The sequence below is a fragment of the Parasteatoda tepidariorum genome, chromosome 2 (assembly GCF_982258835.1).
Source record: "Parasteatoda tepidariorum strain Cologne lab strain chromosome 2, Ptep-v5.0, whole genome shotgun sequence".
Lineage (NCBI taxonomy): Eukaryota > Metazoa > Arthropoda > Arachnida > Araneae > Theridiidae > Parasteatoda > Parasteatoda tepidariorum.
Window position 1 is genome coordinate 126,504,668 of NC_141756.1, and position 24,116 is coordinate 126,528,783.

Here is a 24,116-nt window from a genome sequence, read left to right on the forward strand (position 1 = left end):
AGATTTTTCTGCATTAGTAATTTTAGTAAAAAAAAAGAAAATAAGAATTAACTTATGCTGTGTACATTTTATCAGTGTTAAAATCATGTTTTGTTTAAGAAATACAGATTTAACAGTCTAACATTTTATTTCAATCAGAATTTTTTTAAAATTCTTTTTGTGTTTAATGATTAAAATTCTAATAAGATGTATAAATACTAAATACCATTTAACTATAAAAATACACTAAAATTCTTAATATTAGTAATAAAAAAAAGGTTAATATTATTTAATTAATGCAAACCATTTAAAACTAATTAACCAAAATCAACCCGATTTATTAACAATGATATATAAAGAACTTTTTTTATAAGGTCTCTCTGCCGAAGTAGTTTTAGCAAACAAATAATTAACTTGCTAAGCAAAGAAATATACCAGGTGATTTCGTGTTTAGGGTTGTAGCAGCCTTGAACGAAACATCGGAGGACAATTTTATCAGGGTACATAAAAATCAGATTTTGTTTAAAAGAAAGATATATATATTAAATATTATAAATTTTACTTCAATAAGATTTTTTATTTTAAATTATTTTAACTATTAAGGATCTGAACTCTAAAATGTACAAATATTATTTAATATTACTTAACAGTAATGCAATTGATTTCCCAAAAACTAATCGAACAATTTTGCTAAATTTTTGCATTTTGCAATTTACAACTGCATTCTTTAAAATGATCTAAAAACTTATATACCTTACAATCCAATAGTTTTTTGACTATTACTATTAAATTTAAAAAAAAGTTATATATACTAAAAGTTGTATTTTGTATAGAATCTTCATAATTTTTTTTTAACATAATTATAAGCAAAAACTTTTGAATTCGCTTAAAAAGTTCTAAGACTGATGGTGAAATACGTAAAAAGTAAAATTAACATTAAGGGGTTCAAACTCTGGTAGTGACTCCTGCCCAGGCTATCCAGAATATATTTTCCCAGAATACCGTTAGATCCTATATTCTGGGGGTTTGAAATTCGAAACCATCAACAAAGAAAAGTATGTTTATACAGAGAAAATACATTTATGTGTGTAACTTAAATTTTTGCCTGCATTAATTAATCAGCATATTTGAGGTCACGCCCAAGAACCATTAAGATTGAGTCCTAAAAGGTAAAGATCCGATAATATTAAATCAAAAGCTACTTAGGGTTGTCCTTTTTATTTTGCGCACTATACATAAGGAAATTTAGTTAAATCTTTCATGTAAAAATTAACTAAAATGAGTCATAAAATAATGTAGAACATAAAAAGTTTGTGGCTTCAAAAAGTAAGAATTTCCTTTTCTTCTCTACAAAAGTTTATGATTAATACCTTATAAAATGCATAAATTAATTTAGTGTAAAAATGCTCTTTAATTTAGTTGAATTCGGATTAGATAATTGTTGGCTGACCACCAAAAAATCAAGAAAGCTATTGTTTAAATTACAATAAGAAAAAAAAATCTTATGAAAAAAAAATTTCTATAATGGAATAAGAAAAAGCCTTTAGAATTAAATTAATAAAAAAATAGACAACTAACTAACTTACTTCTGACTCTGCCTGGAGGTAAGGATACAGAAGAAGACATTGACCAGTAAGAGGAACTGGTAGAAGGAGGACTGGGATTCAAATGCTGATCTGTTAGAAGCAAATCAGTGTAGCTCACCTGCTGAAAAACGTAAAATATTTTCAAGCAATGAATGTCAGATACATGAAAATACAATTTGAAGAAAAATATAACCTTCAGAACAAGAATACTTTTAAATAAAAGGCATTTTTGGAGAATCGCACTATCTTATGGTTTTTGGGTTTCATTATTAGCCAGTTTAACATTTATAACAGTAACGTTTCTTGTACCTTGCAAGACAAATTAACTATGAAATTTGTCGCTTGCTTATCCCGCTTGAACAGTTCGTCATAGAATGCTATGACACTGACCTTCTTAGTGCTGTGAGTTATAAACATGCCAAATTTCATTATTTTTGGAACACAGACTTAGCACAAAGACATACAGACATTCATTCCTATATATATATAATTTTATTTCCCAGTGACGCTATTAAAATTTTAAATAACTTCCATGTTTGGAAAAATGAGTACTTACATCATATTTACTCTTTTAATCTCAAATATGTAATCACAAAGCTAAGGAACTAGTAAAACTAGGAGACTTTATTACTTAAAATTGGAAGAAAAATAAATTCTAGAATCATTCTACCAAAATAAGTGAACATAAAAATATTTGGAACAAAGCTGTTAAATGTTTCAAAAGTTATAGTTTAAAGCAAAATGCAGATATTTTAAATTCAAAGTGAGCTTCTGCAGCCATTTTCGTATAAAAACTTTTAAATTACTATTTATTTACAAAATATCAATTAATATGTGTCAGACATAAAGACAAGTAAAGATAATGAAGTTTGAACGTTTCATAGTTTGGAAGTTATAAGGGTTTTTATGTGCAAATAGGTTTAACTGAACATATTTACTTTTTATGAAAGAGTTGGGATTTAGCAATTTTTACTGTACTATGATCAGTTTAAGTACTCAAAGAGCTTTTCCAGGGGGTGTAGCGTAATCACACAAAAATAAGTAAAAAAAGTAATTTTTAAGCACTTAAAAAATATTTTTAAGCACTATATACATTATCAAAATGAGAAATAATTTTCAAAGACTTTACATGATCATTACTTTCCCCCTAATCTCTTAAAAATAGAGCGCATATCTTGTCGAGACAAATCCCCAACTTTCTTCGGGTTGGCATTCTAAATAATATAATCATGCAGTACTAGCTACTTTACAATACCTAGACACAATAATAGCCACAGACATTTTAAAATAGCTTCAGCTGTTTGAAAGTTAAAAGGGTGCATAGAGACTTCAACTTTACAGAGTTTCAGGTATATATACTGCATTAGTTTATTACTTTATAATGAAGCTCCTCTGATTTTGATGTACTTCAATTTAGGACAAAATAAACATAAGTCAAACATTTAAATGGAATATCTGACCCTTACTGAATAAAAATTATAAATTTAAAGTTATACATTTAGTTAGTATTTGAATATGGACTTATAAGTTTAGAAGTCGAACAAAAAGTTTTTATAATAAAAATTCAGGGTTAGTCAATTTTCAAATAAGCTTTTCTTTTAAAGGTCGATATTTTTTGCAAAATAAGATTATTTTACTAGTCAAATACATAGTTATTATAATTTTATGTTGGAATAGTTTCTTAATATTTTATTTATAACGATATGAGCAATGTATTTTATTTATAATGATCTTGACTTGAAAAGTGAGACTGCACTTGAGAAAAAATAAATTAAAACATAGGAAAACAGAATATGTCATACAATACAGGCTTTATAATGGGCTAAGGAAAAATTAAAGAAAAAAATAAGGAAATTTTTTATAACAGCAGATACATGCCAGACTACGTTTAAAAAAGACAAAAGGCAAACTAAAAAAAAAAATTTGTTTTACTGAAATATATATTAAATATCCAAGAAAAAAACTAATTTATTGATTTGTTAAACGATTATTTTGATTTTCTGTGTTTTATGCTTGTTTCAAAAGGGAACGTTTTTCCTGATATTTCAGAATCAATAAAACTTAGAGTTAATAACTCATATCAAACAAGTAAAATTCAAATATATATAGCTAACAGTTCACATTATTCTCACCAAGAATCATATAGCAGTATCAGTAGAATAAAAAGAAATAATAATTTTAATGGGTACCAAAAATCAAACATAAATTGAAAAAAAAAAAAACTGAATGGTGAAGTTAAAAAAAATCAATTCAGCACCTTCAATTTCATATTTTTCTCAAACAAAACTATGTAAGACTATAAAACAAAAGCTTAAAAGAAAGTGATGATACAAATCATGTTTGTTATGGGGATTGAAAGACTGAAAGAAAATATTAGTGACGAAACTATGTTCTGTGCCTCTTATGAAAATCAAGGCATTTGAGTTTGGATATGCATTTATACAATAGAATCGGAAAAAGTGCATGAAGCTGGTGTGATAGTATGGAATTGCATGAGCACAAATGAAGATGATTTTATTTTTCAACTAGCCTCACACCATACACTAAAATATTTCAAGATCTTGCTTGATACAAAATCACAATGGCACCGTATATATTTTAATATTTTGGACCACATCAATTTTTATTCTTATGTTATGTTATTATTTCATTCAAAAATACATTGTGCAATGTTACTTTTAATTTTCATGTTACTTTTTAATTTTTTCAATGTTTAAAAATAACATATATATATATATATATATATATATATATATATATATATATATATATATATATATATATATATATATATATATATATATATATAAACTGCTGTTTGTAGAAAATGCAACACCATGAAAGAATCATCAGAATCAAATGAAATTTAATGCAGAAACGACTTGTACTGATACAAATAAATGATGAAATTTTCAAAACAAAAGAAACAAATTAAGCGTCCGAAATCAGTATTTGGTGCAGCCACCACGCGCTGCAATAAGTGCTGCTATACGACGTGGCATGGAGTCAAACAGATGTTGAATATCTGCTTGAGGAAGAGAATTCCATATCGCTTGTATGCGCAACCAAAGTTCGTCTTTGGAAACTGCAGGACGCGGATCACGAGTGAGACGCCGACCAACCATATCCCACACGTGCTCAATAGGCGACATATCCGGCGAATAAGCAGGCCAAGGAAGAAGTTGCATGCGTTGTGCTGAACAGAAGTCTCTAACAGTCCGCGCAACATGTGGGCGTGCATTATCCTGCTGAAAGATAGCTCCAGGGATGCCTTGAAGGAAAGGAACGACTTCGGGCTGTAGCACTTCACGGACGTATCTGTTGCTATTGAGATTACCCTCAATTCGTATCAAATTGGATCGTCCATGATACGAAATCGCACCCCAGACCATAACTCCGGGTGTTCGACCACTATGTCGTTCAATAATACACTCAGGAAGGCAGCGTTGACCGGCATAACGTCTAACACGAACACGGCCATCATGGGTCCACAAATTGAAGCGTGATTCATCTGAAAAGACAACTTGGTGCCAATCAGCTCGCCAGTCTCTGTGCTCAAGAGCCCACTGCCGACGCAGCCGTCGATGATCCGCCGTGAGGGGAATCCTGTATAATGGCACCCTTGCACGCAATCCACGGCGCAGCAGACGACGACGAATTGACGAAGCCGACAATTGTACACCTGTAGCAGTAGACCAATGTGCTGCCAGCTGCCTGGAGGAAGCTGTGCGATCATTCACCGCCATGCGGAGCAGGTGTCGATCATCGCGCTCTGACGTCACCTTCTGTCGTCCAGTGCCTGTTTTTCGAGTTGTTCGGTGCTCGTCGGTCCACTGCTTCCAAACTCGCATCACTGTGGAACTGTTCCGCTGCATACGAGCTGCTATTGCGCGATAGGAAAATCCTCCTTCTCGAAGGCCGATTATCCTCCCTCGTTCAAACTCCGTAAGTTGCTTGAATTTCTTATTCTTCCGTCGTGGAGGCATACTCAGGTCTCACTAAACGTTTGCCACTAACAAATAATCATAGACTATTTTCAACGTCCCGCTACAGCACTTTATTTATACGCTTTCAGCATCAATTCAGAGGGCGCTGCGCGCGCCACGCACGCGCGATGGCTCTGAAACTTTATTAATTTGCATAATATCCTATAATTGACATTTGCTGTGAATTTCATTTGATTCTGATGATTCCTTCATGGTGTTGCATTTTCTACAAACAGCAGTTTATATATATATATATATATATATATATATATATATATATATATATATATACAATACATTCTTTATATAGTTGTGAACTCAGCTTTACAGAAACAAAACTGGAAATTACATATATGAAATTCATACATTGGAATTAATTAAGATCAAGTACTTGTATAAACACAACAAAAAATTTGTTCCCTAGGGTATAATTATTTTATTATGAGTTATTTAATAAAAGGAATAACAAATATCACAATTTTGACCAGAATAGGTTATGAAAATTAGTAGTTCAAATGAAGAAGCCACTTTTTAATAAAACTTCTTTTTAATAGCGAATTTTGCGATTTTAACTACTACTTGGTTTATGTAAATGATAAACTAAAGACTAGTTTGGCTGTTTTTTTATTTATTAATTTATTTTTTTGGTGTCAACTTTTCCAAAACAGAGAAAGGAAATTAAATTTTATTATTTTAAAAAAATTTAAAGCTTTAATATTTACATTTAAGTCAAAAAAAATTTTTTTTCATAGTTTAGCTATGCTACATGCCATAAAATGCTCTGAAAATCTTAACAAAATATCACACAATTTAGCTCTCTAGGTCAACTCTCTATCTATTAATTTACAAATTGTAAAAAATTTGTAAATTTTCAAAATTTCAAACATGTTTAGCTTATCCAAATTATTGACCTTAATTTTTTTTATTGAATTATTGATGTAGAAATGCCCATTACTCTCAAGAGTACATAGAAAAACTGCTACAAAATTAATTTTATTTAAAAGTAGGCAATATAAGTTACATAGATATATGGAACAAGTTATTAAAGAAATAAAATATACAAGTGGGCTGCGCCCCCTGCTCGCTAATGCTCACCAACCCCCGAAAATTGCTACGCAATCTTAAATGGTTTGCTTCGCAAGCCAAGCTCGTTTTGCTCGCTACTAACTTAGGTACATTGCAAATGCGCAAAATTCTCAAAACAATCATTCAAATCCATATAACAACTTTTTTTTTTTTTTAAATTACATCTTTGTAGTAAATACTAAGTCATTAAAATAAATTTGAATTCAAATAAATGACATGTAATTCGTTAAGCCCATTAGAAATGTGCTATAGTATAAAATCTTAAGATAAAATTTCTAAAACTGATATCTCTTTAAAAAGGTTAAAATTTTGGCTATAATTAAGTCTATTAAAAATTGAAATAAGTGAATTGCAATGGAAAAACCTGCATAAACAAAACATTATGTTTTTTAAAAAATAATAACCATGAACGATTCACAACTTTGTTAAAAACATAAGAATAAATCTTTGAACTTTGACATACATAAGAAAAACTTGCAGATACTAAACATTAATTTGAAATAAATACTAAATACGAACAAATACTGAGAAAGATTAAGGGCTTTGTTAATAACAAAAAATAATTACTATTAAAGATTAAGAACTTCCTTAAACACACAATTATAAATTTCTGGACTTGGAGCTATCACTGTTAGGCTGTCAAATGATCTAACCCTAGAGAGGACAACATAAAGTTGCCCATGACTAAAAACTGGTTCAGTCTATATAAATTCGTGAAAAAAAGCGCTTTTGACAAAATATTAAAATGGAGATCTATCAACAAAGACTTCTGCCTAGCTTAATAGTATGAGATTGCCGCAGCTGAATTGAACAACCTGCTGATGCTCTCTCTGGTTATTCCAGTTTCCGTTTTTAAAAGGGCTATATGTTTAGCCACATCAGCTAGATTTGGCATGTGACATTTTTAGCGGCAATCATTGGTTGATTTTCTAGCGTTGCCACTCGGGAAGTTGCAATGAGGCTTTTTTTGTCGCCATGTAAGAGAAATATATATATATAGATTTACAAATAAATCAGTTTCCTGAGTTATAACTTAATTAAAAAAAGAAAAAAATTTAAATATTGCATAAGAATTTTGAAAAATTCATTAAATGCTTTGATAAAAAAAAATTATACCAAAAATAAACAATATTAAACAATGAGAAATAAGTTTTATTCCTTTTAGAATTCATAATTTAAATAGTGAAAACTAAACTATTTCATTCATGTAAATGTTAATATAACTGAAAAAATGATTTTTATGAATAAATTTTTTTTTTTAATGTGTGATATACATTTTGTACGTTGCATAGTAAGAAAGGATAGTTATTTTGATATTAGTAACTATATTAAATTTAACTAAACTTATTTGCAAATAGCATAAGATATTTAAATTTTTTTTTCTTGCCAGAAGAGATTCAAAATATCAAAATTGTACTATGTTAAGAGAAATTCAGCAGAGTTTAAAATGAAGATTTGATTTTGCTCATTTTTCAGGTATCCACAGAATATTACTTAAGATTTCAGGAGACAAAATATATTTCAATTCTTCAGATTTAATTACAATTTTTTAAATAAAGATTTAACCCCTAGCAAGCTTATCAATAATTATGATCACAGTGAATGAATAAATATTAAATTTGACTTTAAGGCAATAGAATAAAGAATTGTTTGATATTTGCACTACTTTAACTAATATTTAAAGTTTCCCTGTATTTGATTTTGCTTAACACAATTAATTAAATGTATTACATTACTATTTCATGAAAATGTTATATTGACTTATTGAAAAAAGGTAGCATGCTTAAAAAATAATGAAAAGTAATGGAATCTTATTAAAGTGATAGAAAAAAAATTTCACAAAAAAATATTCTATTATTATTTACAAAATAAACAAATTTTAAAGAACTGTAAAAAACTTAGTAGAAGGGTCAAATCTTGTTTATATTGATGCTTTATAATGAGCAGGAAAATCGTGTCACCAAATTCATACATGTCAAAAATTAAAATAGTCATTTTTCTGAATTCTTTTCTTTAACTTGTCTATGCTAAAGCATTCTTTTTTATTTGTCTTATTTTAATTACTATTATTTCATGTTAAACTGTGATTAAAAATTCTAAATGAGCAAAAAAAAAAATGCACCAATTACACTTTGTATTTAAATTAAATTTTTAAGAAAATAATGCAAATGAAATATCATAACTGTTCCTTTGTTCCCAAAATGGAATTTTGAACTTTTAAGTAATTTATTACATTAATCAAGAAATCTATAGATGAATTCACATCTAATCTGATTTAGTATGAATTTCTAATTGATTTAAGTATACATGATTCATATTCATAGATTAATTTGAGTATTTTGTTCTACACATAATTTTGAATATATCCCCAATATTTGTGTATAAACTATCCCAAATACATAAAGTGGCAATAAAACTCAATTGGTGGCTTTAGATGAATAAAATAAAATTCCCGGGTTATAAAGAGCATTTTTCTTGAAAGAATATTAAAGTTTGCTTTCATAGTATATAAGTTTTACTTAATCTTAAAAACTCAATGTGTTACTTTATTGAGTGTAATTACTGTCCCCCCAGCTTTCTTCAATAAATTGGGAGTAAAAAAAAAATTAATTTGTACAAACTATATAATAACTTACTTTTATAGCAATTTCTTTCAATGCATAATTACCGAAATAATTACATTAGGAAAATGACTGCCAAATAAGGGATTGTATTCAAATAAGATATAAATATTATTAATTGAGAAAACGTTAAAAAAATTTAAATAAAAGTGTTTGGATAATTATGAATACATTATTTTTTGTGTCCCACAGATAGTTTTGATTTAAAAACGTGAGCTTTGTAAAAAACAAATAAACTGAATAGCTAAAAAAACTATATCCAAAACTAGATGTATTTTTTTAAATTTATTTTCATAATTTTTATTGGAAGTTTGCTCAACATATATTTCTTTCTTTTTTGCACCAAAAAAAATTTAGAATATTTGCATAAAAAGTTTCACTTATAGTTTTAATTAGATTAAGATCTAAATGTTGTAATTTCAATTTGGATCTTTTAGTTAGCTCTACTTATAAAAAGTTATTAATATTATATATTTTTACATATAATAAACAAAGATTCGGTTCTTTTAAAAAAAAGAAAAACAATTTCCCCATGACCTAGAAGTTAGTAATTTGTTGATAGTTTTTAACTATACAGTAACCTCCCAATTATTTACTGACTTGAGTGACCCCTGAAGCGCAGATAAGCAAATTTGGGGATAATCTGTTAAGGGTTCCAAGAATGTGTTGACTAAATACATGACCATGAGGATAATACATTCCCAGTCATCAAATTAAGGCAAGATGGAAAAACTTTGCTATCAATATTATTGCTTTGAATAGCAACAATACCATCCAGGAGAAGAAACTGCTTTGATGGAATCTATTCATTGAAATTTGAACTTCATCCTGTATTCGTAGTTCCACAACTGTAAATCATGACTCACATTGTTTTGCTGTTTCTCACCATTTTCAGTGCTCCTTATAACTAATTTATTGCACTTGAAGCTGCAATGTTTCAGTGTAGACCTATTATTTGATTAGTTGCGAACATCTAGACTACAAACATGAATCTTTGCTAGTATGTTGTTCTCAAAAGTCTTGAAATAGTTTCATCTCTATGAATTTATTAGTTCTCAATTCTAAACGTTATGTTGTTTGTCCTTGTGAAAAAAAGGTGAAGCGCTGATGATCTGAATTATCTGCCTGTGGATAATCGGAAGTTTACTGTAAAACAATTGCATAAATATGGGTAATAAAATCAATATCAAGAATAAAAGTTCTACTTATGCCAAAAGTGAAGAACAAACGTGGCATAAATAAAAAGATTACACAAAGCATGCATATTTATCAAAACTCAATAAAAAGTTAACTTATGAGCTTCTAAGTTAACATATAAATAGGAAGAATCCACAATGTGCTAGTTTGGAAAAAAAAGAGTAGCAAGAATTGTTAGAAAAAAATAGGCTAGGCCCTTTAAGAATAAGTTAACATTAATATCCTCATAAAAATCGATGCAAATACCTGCATAGTTATTTAGAGGTATGACTTTTTACAGTAACGAAGAATGGCACTGAAAATCCTGAGTCATTATTGCCAAATGAACTTTATTCCAAACATCCTGAAACTCCAACAGATAGTATGGAATAAAGCAAATAAATCAGTGTTAGGTTTGCAAGTACTCACTAGGAAAATGATTTTAATTTATAAACATTATGCTTTACTTTCATCAAAAGTCTACATTTTATTCAAGAAATAATAATAATACAGTGAACCTGGGATATAGTGAACACTCGGATATAGTGAACTTTTTTAGCGGTCCCGTCCGTATTCCTATTTAAATAATGTTATTTTTAACGCTTATAGTGAACAGCTTAGAACTCGGAAACTTGGTTATAGTGAACTCAAATTTCATTTCTTTAAATATCTTTTTCAGTCCTCCATCTTTAACATCTTTGAAAATGAATGCATTCCAATAAAATGTGTCATATTACTCTCCTTTATGCTTATCACTTTTAACTATACTGTAATAAATGTCAAACAGATCATTTATCTTATACTCCCCCCTCCCTGACAAGCGTCGCTTTATCTCTTTTCCCCAAGCTTGCTCTACAACTAGTTAACTTGGCCACCTGCTGAATTTTTGGAATTTTCTTATCGTTACAAATCACCCCTTGACAATCAAGAAGGGGAACAATTTAACTCATTCTACAGCTGCTCTCTTCATATTCTTACATTATCTATTTGAGACAAGATTTTTATTTCAAAAGCAGTGAAAATGGCAAATTCTCTACAGAGAAAAGTGTTTTCGATAGAGGACAAAGTTAAAATTGTAAAGCGTATTGATGATGGAACCAATCAATCGACACTGTGTAATGAATTTTCCTTGTCAAAATCTACAGTTTCAAACATTTGGAAAAATCGAAGTGCAATTCTTGCAGCATACGACAAAAACATGGTTTCATCGAAAAAACTGCGTGGAGATGAAAGAGAAAACGTAGAAGATACTTTGTTAAGATGGTTCGAAATCTTGTTCAAAATGTAAAAATCTTGCATTCTTTGCACATTGTAGATAAGAAAATTGATGAACTCAATTTAAAATCAAATTGTATTCAATCAAAAATCACAAATTTTTTTCATAAAAAGTGAAAATAAAACTAATATTTAGCGACGTAATTACTTTTTTCATCAATTTTTGCTTTATTATCCGTTAATTAGTTAATAATTTTTTAAATAACTTATGCAAAATTGCAAAGCCAATTTTCAATCATTCAACAGTCTTATGCAAAAAATATTCTTCAAAAAATTTGGATATAGTGAACCATCGGTTATAGTGGACACATTACTGAGTCCGCAGACGGTTAACTATAGTGGGGTTCGACTGTAATTGGAAATAATAATAATAATAGGAATTGGTTTTCAAGAATATATTGTAATAAATTCAAAAATATTTTTTTCATTTTTAAGAAAAAATATGTGGTTAGTGGTTGTGATTATTTATGATAGCAATTTGTAATCAAGTACTTAGTAATACAGATTCAAAAACATTCTTATTTTTTTATAATAAATTGTTTAGACAATAAAGTAAAAGTATATTTTGCTATGTGTTTAGGTATTGTGGATAATGCAAAAGAAAATTATGGAGATAAGATTATCATTAATGGGTTGTTTGAATGAAAATGTTTACTGGTTGTAGGCACAAAATGTATGACAAATTTTCAAAAAGTGAGATGAACTGTCATTTACATATTTCCTAGCAATATTATTTATTTTCTTAAAAATATTCAATAACTTTTCAAAAAAATATCATTTAAAATATTTTTCATGTTTTTTTAATAAATTATTTATTGATAAGAAAAAAGTTAATTATTTTCTTTGTATGTTTTAAAAGCATTTAAGTGAGCATGCAGTAATTAATTACATTTTCTCATGCAATGGCAATTTAAAACTTTAACTAAATTTTTGTTTTAAAGTTTCTTTATTGCTAGTCATTGATTTGCAGACTTCAATCAACAGTTTTAATGTAAAAATTATCAACATTTAGTTAATTATGATATGAATTCCTAATTGACTGAGAATGACATATAGGGTACATGGGTGGAAAAAGATGCAAAGAGTGAACTCATATTATATTGCAAAATATGAAAACATTTGCAGAAGTAAATTGAATGATGAATTTTATATAATCAATTAAAAAAAGTTTTGTACCAGATTACAGTTACTCTTGTACATGCTATTAAACAGAGCAAATGCTGGGCTGAATAAAGTTCAGCAACAAGGGCTACACTACATGGAATTTAATATATAAAGTTTTTGTATGTAATAATGTAGTACAATTTTACAAAAGTAATTGAATGAATTTTAAAAAAAATATTCAAATGTACTTAATACAGGATTCCCACTCTTTTAAGAAAGCAAAAATAAAGGACTTTAAAAATAATAGGATTATTTATCATCGAATATGCATATATACCACCAGTGACAGTGCCAATTATTGACCTTTCTTGAAAAAGAAAATCAATCAATAAAAAAAAAACAATAAAAGGCAACTTTAATATAAGTACTGATAAAATTGTATTTACTAACAGGGCTCGTCGAAGTGAGACCGAGTAATTTTTGCAAACCTAAGTCGGATTTTTGAAGGGGAAAAAAAAACATTTTCAGACTGTTAACGGTTAACAATATCTATGAAACTAATCAGTATTCCATCTTTAATAATTTCATTGAAATTGAATTGTAAAATTAATTGGTGAAATCAAGATTTGCAATTTTCTTTTCATATATTTAAAAAAATAAAGTTGAGAAAAAATTATTACAACAAGTTTTTATATTGCGGTTTCTAGAAAATAGCTGCCTACTTGTTAAAAAAAAAAAGAGGAACACAAAGCTTGATAAGCTAATCATGGGAAATTATGACACAAAGTGAAAACAAAATATCAAAAACTAAACTATTGATATAAAAATATCAATTTATAAATGTTTCATGCTAAAAATAATTAATTTCATTCTTTTTAATCTTACTTCTTACATGAATCATAATACTTGATTTTAAAAATTGAGTGAATATGAATCGTGAAATTGGATTTTAAAAAAGCGAAAATACAAATTACAATACTGAATTTTTAAATCGCATAAATAGGAATCATGATGCATAACTTTTAAATCACGAGAATATGAATCACATCGCATAACTTTTAAATTAGCTAAATATCAAAATTGAAGATTGATATTAAAATCGTGTGAATGAGAATCGTGATATTAGCAGATTCCGATGGAGATCCTAATATTTAGAATGGCGAAAATCAGCCAAATCAAAGGAATCAAATTGGCAGAAGAATCATAAACGTCTCGTCAATGTGATTTAGCAATAGCTTCAAAATCTCGTCGGATTATAAAACTTTGATTCGCGATGTGCGCTAACCAATGGTCTAACAGAATTCTGTGACATTTGCGGAAAAATCACATGCCCTGCTTCTCGTTTTTAGACCTGCCCTGGGTTGAAAGAAAATTGGTATAAGGAGTGAAAAGGCACTAGAATGTCGAAAAATCAGAATATTTTGGCCTAAAACCGTAGTTTCAAAACAAAGTTAAAAAATCGGAACAAACGCGATTTAACTGGAACAGTTGGCAACTATGCTAGACATGCATCACATATTTAGTTGTGGGCCAATCTCGCTAAATATTCAGTTATGCCGAAAAAATTCTTTCTTTTCCATTAATAAAATGTTTCAAATGAATATTAAAAGAATTAATACTAAAAAGTATAATTAGAGTCATGCATGATAGTAGTTTTCTTAATATGTCATGTCAAATTAAGTCCTTTTTCAAGTAAAAACAGACAACGCTGGTATTTAAGCACCTTAAATCATTCACTTTTTTTCATTTGGTTTGAACTTTTTTTTTTAATTTTACTGAAATAAATATTTTTATGAAATTTTTATAGAATAAAAACACAATTATGTTCAGAAAACTTATAATTTTCAAACCAATGCTTTTCAGTGAAACTTATTAATAAAAGGCTCTAAAACCATTTTTTAAGGGTATCAACACATTCCTTAGGCAGAAAATTGATAAGGTTACTTAATTAATAAATACTGGTAAATTATTTAATTTTTAATCATTTATAGACATTTACTTGTAATATTTTTTATTATCCTCTATCATTCTTAATATTACTCTCTACTATTACTATGATTTGATATTTTATTTTTATTGCAAATTGACAGTTTAAAACAAAACAGTATTCTTCATTATTAGTGGCATTTTCTTATCCTGCAATATCACTTTATCATATTATGTTTACGGTACCTCAACTTTTATAATGAGGATTACATAAAATTATTTCCAGCCAAAACTGTTATTAGGAATTAACTTTACATAGGATTACTAAACAATCTGATGAAAAACATGAACTAATTTTGCTACCAAAAGTTAATTAGAAATTTTAAAAGAAGAAGAAGAAACATTTTAAGTTGCAATGTTAACTCAATAAAATGATTATTAAAATCTAAGTTAGAATTTTATTCTAATCCACATTTATAACAAAAGGTTTGGAACAGATTTTAGACAAAATGCAGAATATATTAATGAAAGAACCAGTATATGAATGAAATATGCTGTAGCCCCCTCAGACACTTGTCTCTCTTAAATGCTCTACCATAGTCTAATTCTAGGTGATAAAAGATCAACTTTTTGTTTTAAAAAATTGAACTGAAAAAATTGTTCCCATCAACTATAGTGATGCTGAAAAATTAAATATTTTTAAAAACCTTGTACCAAAATTAAGTACTTTTAATAGCCCTTATTTCCCAAAATAAAAATTAAGCAGTTTTTAAGGACTTCTAAGGAGTGTGGGGATATTGTAATAAGGAGGTCACCCAAGTCTGCACAACACTTGGGTTATCTGTATATGTAATAAAGAAATTTACAAGTTTTATATTATTTAAAACTTACTGTAGAGGTATTCTTCATCCTCTCCCACACTGTTTCATGATTAATCTCAAGTTGATCATCTTTTTCCAACAAAACAATTTAATTATAGGTGAAGCAGGACTGTGAAGATGAGTCTTACAAGTAATTAATATTATGATATAAAGATTGATAAGTATAAAAGAGATACAAAAAATCTAAACAAATTAAAACCATAAAAATAATACACAAGCATCAAAACTATGATGGAGCATTATATTTGGTAAAAAGCACATTACAGAAAAACATTACAAATAGGTATAAAAAAAAATTTTGAAAACAAATATAACTGAATTAAAAAATAAAATAAAAAGAGCAGTAAAAAAAAATTTAGGCTGATTTTTCTTAAGTATTTAAGCCCTTTCTCATAGGCTGATTAAAATATTCCACACTATTTGTAACATTTGTTTTTGCAATGTTTTCTGCATTGTACTTTGCATTAAAGATGATTTAATGTAACTGTATACAATTGTGCACTCTAATTGAAACTTGCATACAATTTTCAATTTGTAACATGTATTTTTGATTTTTTGATATTTATACTATTTATAATATTCAAACAAATGTAACAGAATTAAAAAATGTCATCAAGCTCTCTGTTAGCAGTGTTTAAACCCCTCTCTAAAAAGTATTTAAGAGAAATTTTAAAATATATTTTAAATGTTTCTTTGAATATCAGTTTAAGAATCTACCAGTTATTTAAAATTCAATAAAATTTACTGCAAACATAGAAAATAAGAAGCTTTTGATAAATGTGAAACTTTACAGCTTGTTGTTAATATATATATATATATATATATATATATATATATATATATATATATATATATATATATATATATATATATATATATATATATATATATATATATATATATATATATATATATTTTAAAGTGTCAATATAAAAAGTGAAGAGAAATTCTTATTGAAGAGAAAAAGGAATAGCAAATCTTAAAACATTATTAGAGGTCAATGCATTAAGGATCTTATTTTAAGAATCTTGTGAAAATTATATATATCAAAAACTATGGTTCTATATTCATCAAAATACTATATGATTTTTTTAATAACCATATTAAGAAAAATATATGACCATATTAAGAAAAATGCATGTGACCATATTAAGAGAAATACATGAACTTTTAAATTAAGAAATAACAAGTTAATAACCACTTCAAAACCTGAAAGATAAATAAAAGTCTTCAAAAGACACAATAGCAATTGAAACTTCTAAGTTAACTCTTGTTAAATTTTAGATACAAGTTAGAAAAATATTCCACCTGATAGAAATATTTATTATAAACAAATCATTGTGAAATAATGGAAATGTACAAGAATTAAATAAGTTTACTTGAAGTATAAAATGAAAATTTTCAAAGTAATGCAAACAGCAGTATTGAATTGTTTATCCACATACACAAAAGGAATACTTAGAAAATAAAACGGACAAAATCTAAAAATGTTTAAATTAGACAGCACAAAAAATATCCTTATAATAAATACCATTCTTGAATTTGCAAAAAAAAACTATATAATTGCTCAAAAATATCTTTCTGAGACAAACTAAAAAGCGTAGTAGAGTTTTAAAGCAGTCTTATCGATATGTTATCAGTTCACAATATACTGAACAAAATTAATTTAATTCTATTCAAAGAGGATTAAACATTTTAGAGAATGCTTGCAATTTCAATTGCGATTTTTGGTGTAACCCAGAAAAGTAAGCTTATGCCCAAATATTGTTGTTCAGTTCTCACAAGCGATTGTATGCGCACAAGTTTGTATCTAACAAGGGTGGAACACATCTAGAAAATTCCTATTAAAACAAAATTAAGCTTAAATTAAGGAGCATGTGGTTAAGATAGGGCACAAATTAAACGTGTGATAATATTTAAGAATAGCCAAGACAAGTTATTGGTCGAAAATGTCATCACAGTTTGTGGGGAGGGAGATGGTAAGTATTGCATGAGGCAATTTTGAAAAATTGCTGAAAACTTTTTCTTAAAATAAGTTTTTTTATTTATTTTTATTTAATCATTTATAATTGATTTCTTATTAGTTTCAAGAAATATAACTTCATTATTTTCAAATGCGTATTTTAGTTTATTTTAAAACTAAGTTAATATTGGTTTAGTTGAATTTTTTTTTCTTTCGTGGTGTAACAGTAAGGCTGTTCACCTTCTACCTGTGAGGTCAGGAGTTCAATTCAAATTTCTTTATCTAAAAAGGTTAATAACTATTTAGTAAGTTTTATTCAAGTTATAAATTATAATTTTTTTAATCAAAATTAATTTGTTAAAAAAATTAAATTTTTAAGACAAAAATTTATAAATGGTTTATTTTTCTTATTTTTTAATCAAAATATTTGAATTAATTTTTAACTAATTATAACATTTCAATGCGAATTTTAAATTACAAAATTTCTTAACTTAAATTTGTAATTTAAAAAAATAACAACAAAATTTTAACTTGAATTACACATTTTTTAATTAATCCATATATTTTAATAAGATAAAATTAAACAGGTACTGATATTTTTTGTTTTTAAAATAATTTACAAATTGCATAAAACATGTTAAATAGTTCATTTTTAGAAAAGAAAGTTAAAGATAATAAATATTCTATCGAAATCCGAACCTCTCAACAGAAAATGGAAAGTCTAAATGCTGCACCACAACTGCAGGTGAGTTTCAAAGTTTTTCTAAATTTAAAGGTAAATGAACTGAAACTTTAAAGGGTAATATTTTACCCTTGGGGCATCTCCTTGTAAAACATGCACAATCTACAGGGGTAGCAGCAAAGTTTTTTAAAATTTTAGGGTAATTTTAGGAACTTTTTTCAAAAAATTTTAGGGGTAATATATGATTTTGCTAGGATAAAAACAGATCACACGGTAGCTTATTAGTTGTATACAATAGTTGTTTAACATAAAGTTAATATCTTTTATTAGAATTTTATCCTTAAATTAAATTAGTACTGAAAAGAAAGTAAAAACCAGAGGGTGATGCAATATCCTGACACATGGAAAAAGGTTTGAAATTTGTTTAATTTTGCTGATATGGGAGGTGTTTGAAATTGCCAAAAATATGCTTATATAATATTTGAATGACTTCTAATTTAAAGTAATGATAATGCGATAATGGTAGGGACAACCATTAATAATTTGCCCAAATAATGTAACAGTAAAAGGATCAAATGAACATCAAAATGGATTTTTAAAAAATTGGTCGAAATTATTAAATAATGTTGAGCTTTACCAAGAAGATATAAACTTGGAAAAACAGTTATCAATTGCTTACATTCACTCTTTGGAAATAACAGTAAAAGGATAAATAGAATGGAAATAATCAAGGTTCAGCTGTTAGAAGACTATTAGACACTTCACAAGTTTGAAAAAAGGTAATTTAAAACTTTTCTTTTAAAATTAATACATCAATGATACTTTTAACATTATTAATGATAGAGCATACCTAATAATTCAAAGATACATAAGTGTTGGAAGAGCTTGAGAATTCTCCTTAAGACACACTAAACAACATTTTTTATATTATTGATCGGAAAAAACAAAATCTTATCTCCAATAATTATAATTTTTCAAGGGGATTGAAAAACATTCTAAAAACGCAACATTTAGTTATTTTGTTATAAGAAATTCATTAACAGTATATTTTAATACCAGTGTTCTCCTTAACCCTTTTGTGAAGGGCAACCCTTTCAGCTTGCCCTTTGACCCCAATAAATGCTCTTTGCCCTTTTTATAAAAATAAGACACTCTCTTTTAAAAATATTGTCTTTTTATTCAGATTCCATTTTGAAAAAAATTAATTCATTGCTTAAATAACAATTACACATTGGTAAAATTATGTGTTTATAGGTTAAATTCAGATTACTTTTACAAACATTTACTTTGTTTGGACTATTCTCAACTGGTTAACATTCTATAATAGAAGTATCTTTTTAGGGGGAGGTCGGGGAGGAGCATATTAATTTTTTTAAGTAATTTTAAAACTAATTTCTAAATATTTTTTTTTCAAAAAATGCACATTTTAAAGTTTATTTTCTTATAATTTTTAGTTAAAATTATTAAAAAACGCTATCAAGCTGTTTATCAATTAATCATTTTTTGTTAGTTTACTTTTAATTGAAAAAAAATATGCACAGAGTTTGTTTGTTAGCATACCTTTAATTATTTTCATTAACAACAATCTCTTCTCAGATTTTGATAATGAGAGAGAATTACCTTTGAAATATACTTATAAGATAGTATGAGACAATTTATGATAGTATGAGGTAATTTAAAAATTGTCGTGGATAAAATTCACTTACAACATAATATTACCAATTTTAATTTTTAATGTGAGTTCCTTTCAAAACTCAAAAAGCTTTTTTCAGAGAGGAAGCGCCCAACCCTATTTTATTCGTAGGGAGAACTCTGTAATACAATATATTTCCTATTTATATAGACACGAGTCAGAAGTGATTCTTTTTTTTTAAAAATCTCATTTGTTTCAAATTCATATTAATAAACAAAATTCAAATGAATAAGTCACTATATAAGTCAAAGTAAACTAACTAAAAGGATTTGTTATTAAATAAGAAATTTATTTAATTTAAGAAGGATTTTGTTGAAAAGAATAAAAAGAAATATATAAAAATATAGAAGACAAAAAATCTAAATTTTGAGGTTTTTTAGGAACTTTATAATTTTATAATAGCTATATAATAGATCATTATAATGACTTTTTCAATTTCGTATTTGCGTATTTTGCTTTTAAAATATTTGTACAAATATTTAAAGACACAAATCTGTTGCAATGCCGATAATAAGAATTAGTACTAGACCCTGCTATTTCGTTATCCAAATAAAACTTATTCTTTTAAATTCTGTAGGAGAAAATTCATTTTTCAGAAAATCAATAATAAAATTAGGTTCTTCAAAACATTTTTAGAAGCTTAAACTGCTGAACAAAGTTTAATGAGAATTATTGAGAATTTTAGAATAATCAATTATTTTTAAAATCTATATTCTACCAAAAAAGGTATGGCAGATTTTTATTTTGCAGTATACTTTCATCTGATTAAGCAAAGAGAAAATAGCATGGGTAAAACTAATAACATTAATTTACTTTTTTAGTTTACATGACACATAAACCTTGCTCTAACTTTCTATTTTTATCATTTTAAAGATAAATTTGTGATTGTTCTCATTAAACTAAAGAATAATTAGGTCATTGAATGAGCCTAAAAGCTAAACTTTTAGGCACATTCAATCACCTAATTCCTCTTCTTTCTTCTAAAAAAAGTTCCTCTGCTTAAAATTTTTTAGGACAAATTTGTTGCATGAAAAAATTTTAAAAAAAAGTTCAAAATAATAAGGTATAAAATTTTTAACTTTTCAGTGTTTTATGCAAACTTTATTATAATTATTTATTTTTATAAACAAAAAAAAATTTCAAACTTAAAATAGTTTTTTATATAATATGTAACGTCACTGAGAAGGAAGATAAATAAGAAAATTTGATAAAGACTACAAAAATTGCAGCAATTACAAGTTTACATATTTTATAGTCATTACTTTATATTTATTAAGAGTTTTATCAATTCAAATTTAGCCAAACACTGCATGGGTATAGATGTGGTCAGATAAATACCCAGTAAGTATGGTATTTATAAATGGGTATTGGTGTATATATAAATGGGTATGGTATTTATAAATTCATATTCCATTTATAAGAAATAGACTAGAAGAATTTAACACTAAGTAAAATTAATGATAGGATGATTTTACACTTTTAACAAAATAATTGATCAATATGTAACTATACCATTCAAAAAGTGTTTACATAATAGAATGTTAAATATATAAAAGGTTATTTAAGGTAGTTAAAGGTAAGTAGTAATGAAGGTAATATTAAATTAATGAATTTAGATAGCAAAACTGAAAACCAGCACCTTAGTTACATTTAGCAGGTCTATTATGTTACAAAAATAAATTACCCACATGTTAAAAATTCATATTGTTGGCACATGAACTCGTTCTTTATCAATTAAAAAATTTAAAGTTTGATTTCAGTAGTTGTTATAAATACACACACGAAAGAGAATTATTGGCTTAAGTTATTTTTCAATTATGTAAATATTTTCCTATGTAAATACCTTTAACTGCCTACTGTAAATTCTTGTGAGTAGTTTTTTCAAAGCATTCTCCCCATCTAGGAAAAAAAATTTATCAAAATTTGAAAAATGACTTCAGAAAATCAGAAAAAGAGCAAGAATCTGGCACAAATATTTCACTTCGATAATTCTATCAATTCAAGTAAGGTATCTAAAATCCAAAAATTTCGGAAATCCGGACCTTCCAAACCCCCCAGCAGTCCGGATTTTCGAGGTTTCACTGTAGTTAAGATGAGGTTCGATTTATTGAGATTGTAACTATAAATGAGGGTCAGGTAAATATCCAGTGGGTAGGGTATTTACTCTTGCAATGGGTAAGTACACCAAAATGAATGTAAAAATTAAATTTATTGTTAATTACTGACTAACCATTATATCAGCTGATAGCTTCTTGTTTTTGACAACCAAGGATACCACCATCAATTTTTTCATGCTTACAATCTTCCAAAAAGGATGTCCAACATTTTCATCTTCTAGATAAGAAAGAAAAAATATTTTCAATTGAATGCATGAATAAGCATAATTATAAACATGAAAAGAAAAAAAATCTGATTTTCATCATCTAGATAGGAAGGAAAAATATATTTTAAATTAAGTGTATAAATAAGCATAGTTATCAACATGAAAAGAAAAACAATATTAGGATTTTACAAAAATGTAAATTTCGCACCAACTCTCGAACCATATAGATATTTTATCATGCGCTTCAAAATTTTATAATTACGCTCACTTTAAAATCAACTTATAGAATGTACCAATTGAATTAAGGGAATTATTTTAAACTAATTACTTCAACTACAAAAAATTTTTTTAGTGATAAAATTAAAAACTTTTTATATTTTGGGTGTCCTAAAAGTAAAGTAAATATTCTTAAATAATGCTCTTTTTTATGATGTGAGCCCTTTTTTAGGGGCTCTTTCAAGCTTCTTGTGCCCTGCCCTTTTTAAGGTCTAGAATGAACATTTTCTTAGTATCTTAATATAAAAGTTACAGAACAATGAAATATAGATTATCTTTCAATTAAAAATAGCAATTGGAATTCTGAGAAATAATAATGTTTAAAAACATCAGAACATTTCAGATTAACAAAGCTAAGTATTACAGAATACACACAAATTTATTCAGAAAAAAAATAAACAAATGAGCTAGTTCCTTGAATGTTTAGCACTGTCTTAAACTAGCAAATGAATTATTTGAGTTTTGTTATCTTTCCGGATTGAGTAAATTTCTTGTTTACATCGTTACAGAATATAATACATATTTATCACACCCTTGGCCACCAGAATTAAGGTATTATATTATTGTATATTATTGTTTGCCAAGATCACACTAAATAGGTTTACACCATTTATAATATCCTACACAGTTCGGTAATTTACCCCCAAATAAAACTTCAAAATAAAAGAGAGCAGTTATAATAAATTTAAACTAAAACTAGCTTAAAAATACTATCGACCTAAATAAAGAAAAAATCGAAATACTATTTCGATCTGATGATATCCATATACGCCCCATCCCAGCATATACTTTTATTTCTGGATGTATTTCCTGGATAACCTGGGTCTTGGCAAATTTAGTTGGCTTCACAGGTCAGATTACGAATATATCCCTGCATAATTTAAACTGCTACTTGAAACAACCGAAATGATAAAATATAAAATAGCACTTTTACTTAAAAACTAATTTTGCTGGGCTTAAATGACATGTTTACATAATTTCACGAACATTCACATAAATTAAATTCATTAGCGCATTAAAAATTCATGATCAACAATGCAGTCACAAGAAACATCCAGCAGGACAAGCACAAGAACTTTAACACGGGTCAACATCAGCAGAGCTATTACAATTTAGTTAAGTTTCAAAAACCTTTTTTAATTTTAATCAAATTTCTGATTTAAAAATACTCTTTTGGTAATTATATCAACCAATGCTAAAGGCAAATTCAAATGCTGCAAATAAAAAAAAAATTGTTGGCTTTGAATTAATTTCGAAAGATTGTGTGAAAGTATTTTCACGCTCTTAGCTTACTTGTTTTCTATGACGTTTTTAGATTTTTTGGGTGTAGTCGCATTTATGTCGCAGAAGAGCTGCACAATGGGCTATTGGTGACGGTCTGGGAAACATCCCTGAGGATGATCCGAAGACACGCCATCACAATTTTGATCCTCTGCAGACGAGATGTACCCAGTGGCCCCCATCTCCCCACAAAAAAATTGCTAACTTCCCAGTTCCATGTTAGCTTCTTCGAAATAGTGCTACTTTGCTTACTCATATTATGACAATGCTTCTTTTAT

General features: G+C 27.3%; 1 protein-coding gene across 7 annotated transcripts in view; it reads right to left on the reverse strand.

Moving 5' to 3' along the window:
- Positions 1-23,793, reverse strand: part of LOC147816187 (uncharacterized) — a 72,611-nt gene extending 48,818 nt beyond the window's left edge. For 6 of the 7 annotated variants that reach the window (XM_087158347.1, XM_087158346.1, XM_087158345.1 and 3 more), the window contains exons 1-3: positions 23,276-23,793; positions 22,189-22,292; positions 1,566-1,686 (exon numbers count right to left, since the gene is read on the reverse strand). In XM_087158347.1, the coding sequence (XP_087014473.1) occupies positions 1,566-1,686; positions 22,189-22,292; positions 23,276-23,342 (292 nt within the window). In that variant the 5' untranslated portion in view covers positions 23,343-23,793. The remainder of the gene's footprint in view (positions 1-1,565; positions 1,687-22,188; positions 22,293-23,275) is intronic. The other variant, XM_087158350.1, reaches the window with a different exon arrangement.
- Positions 23,794-24,116: the final 323 nt, after the last annotated feature.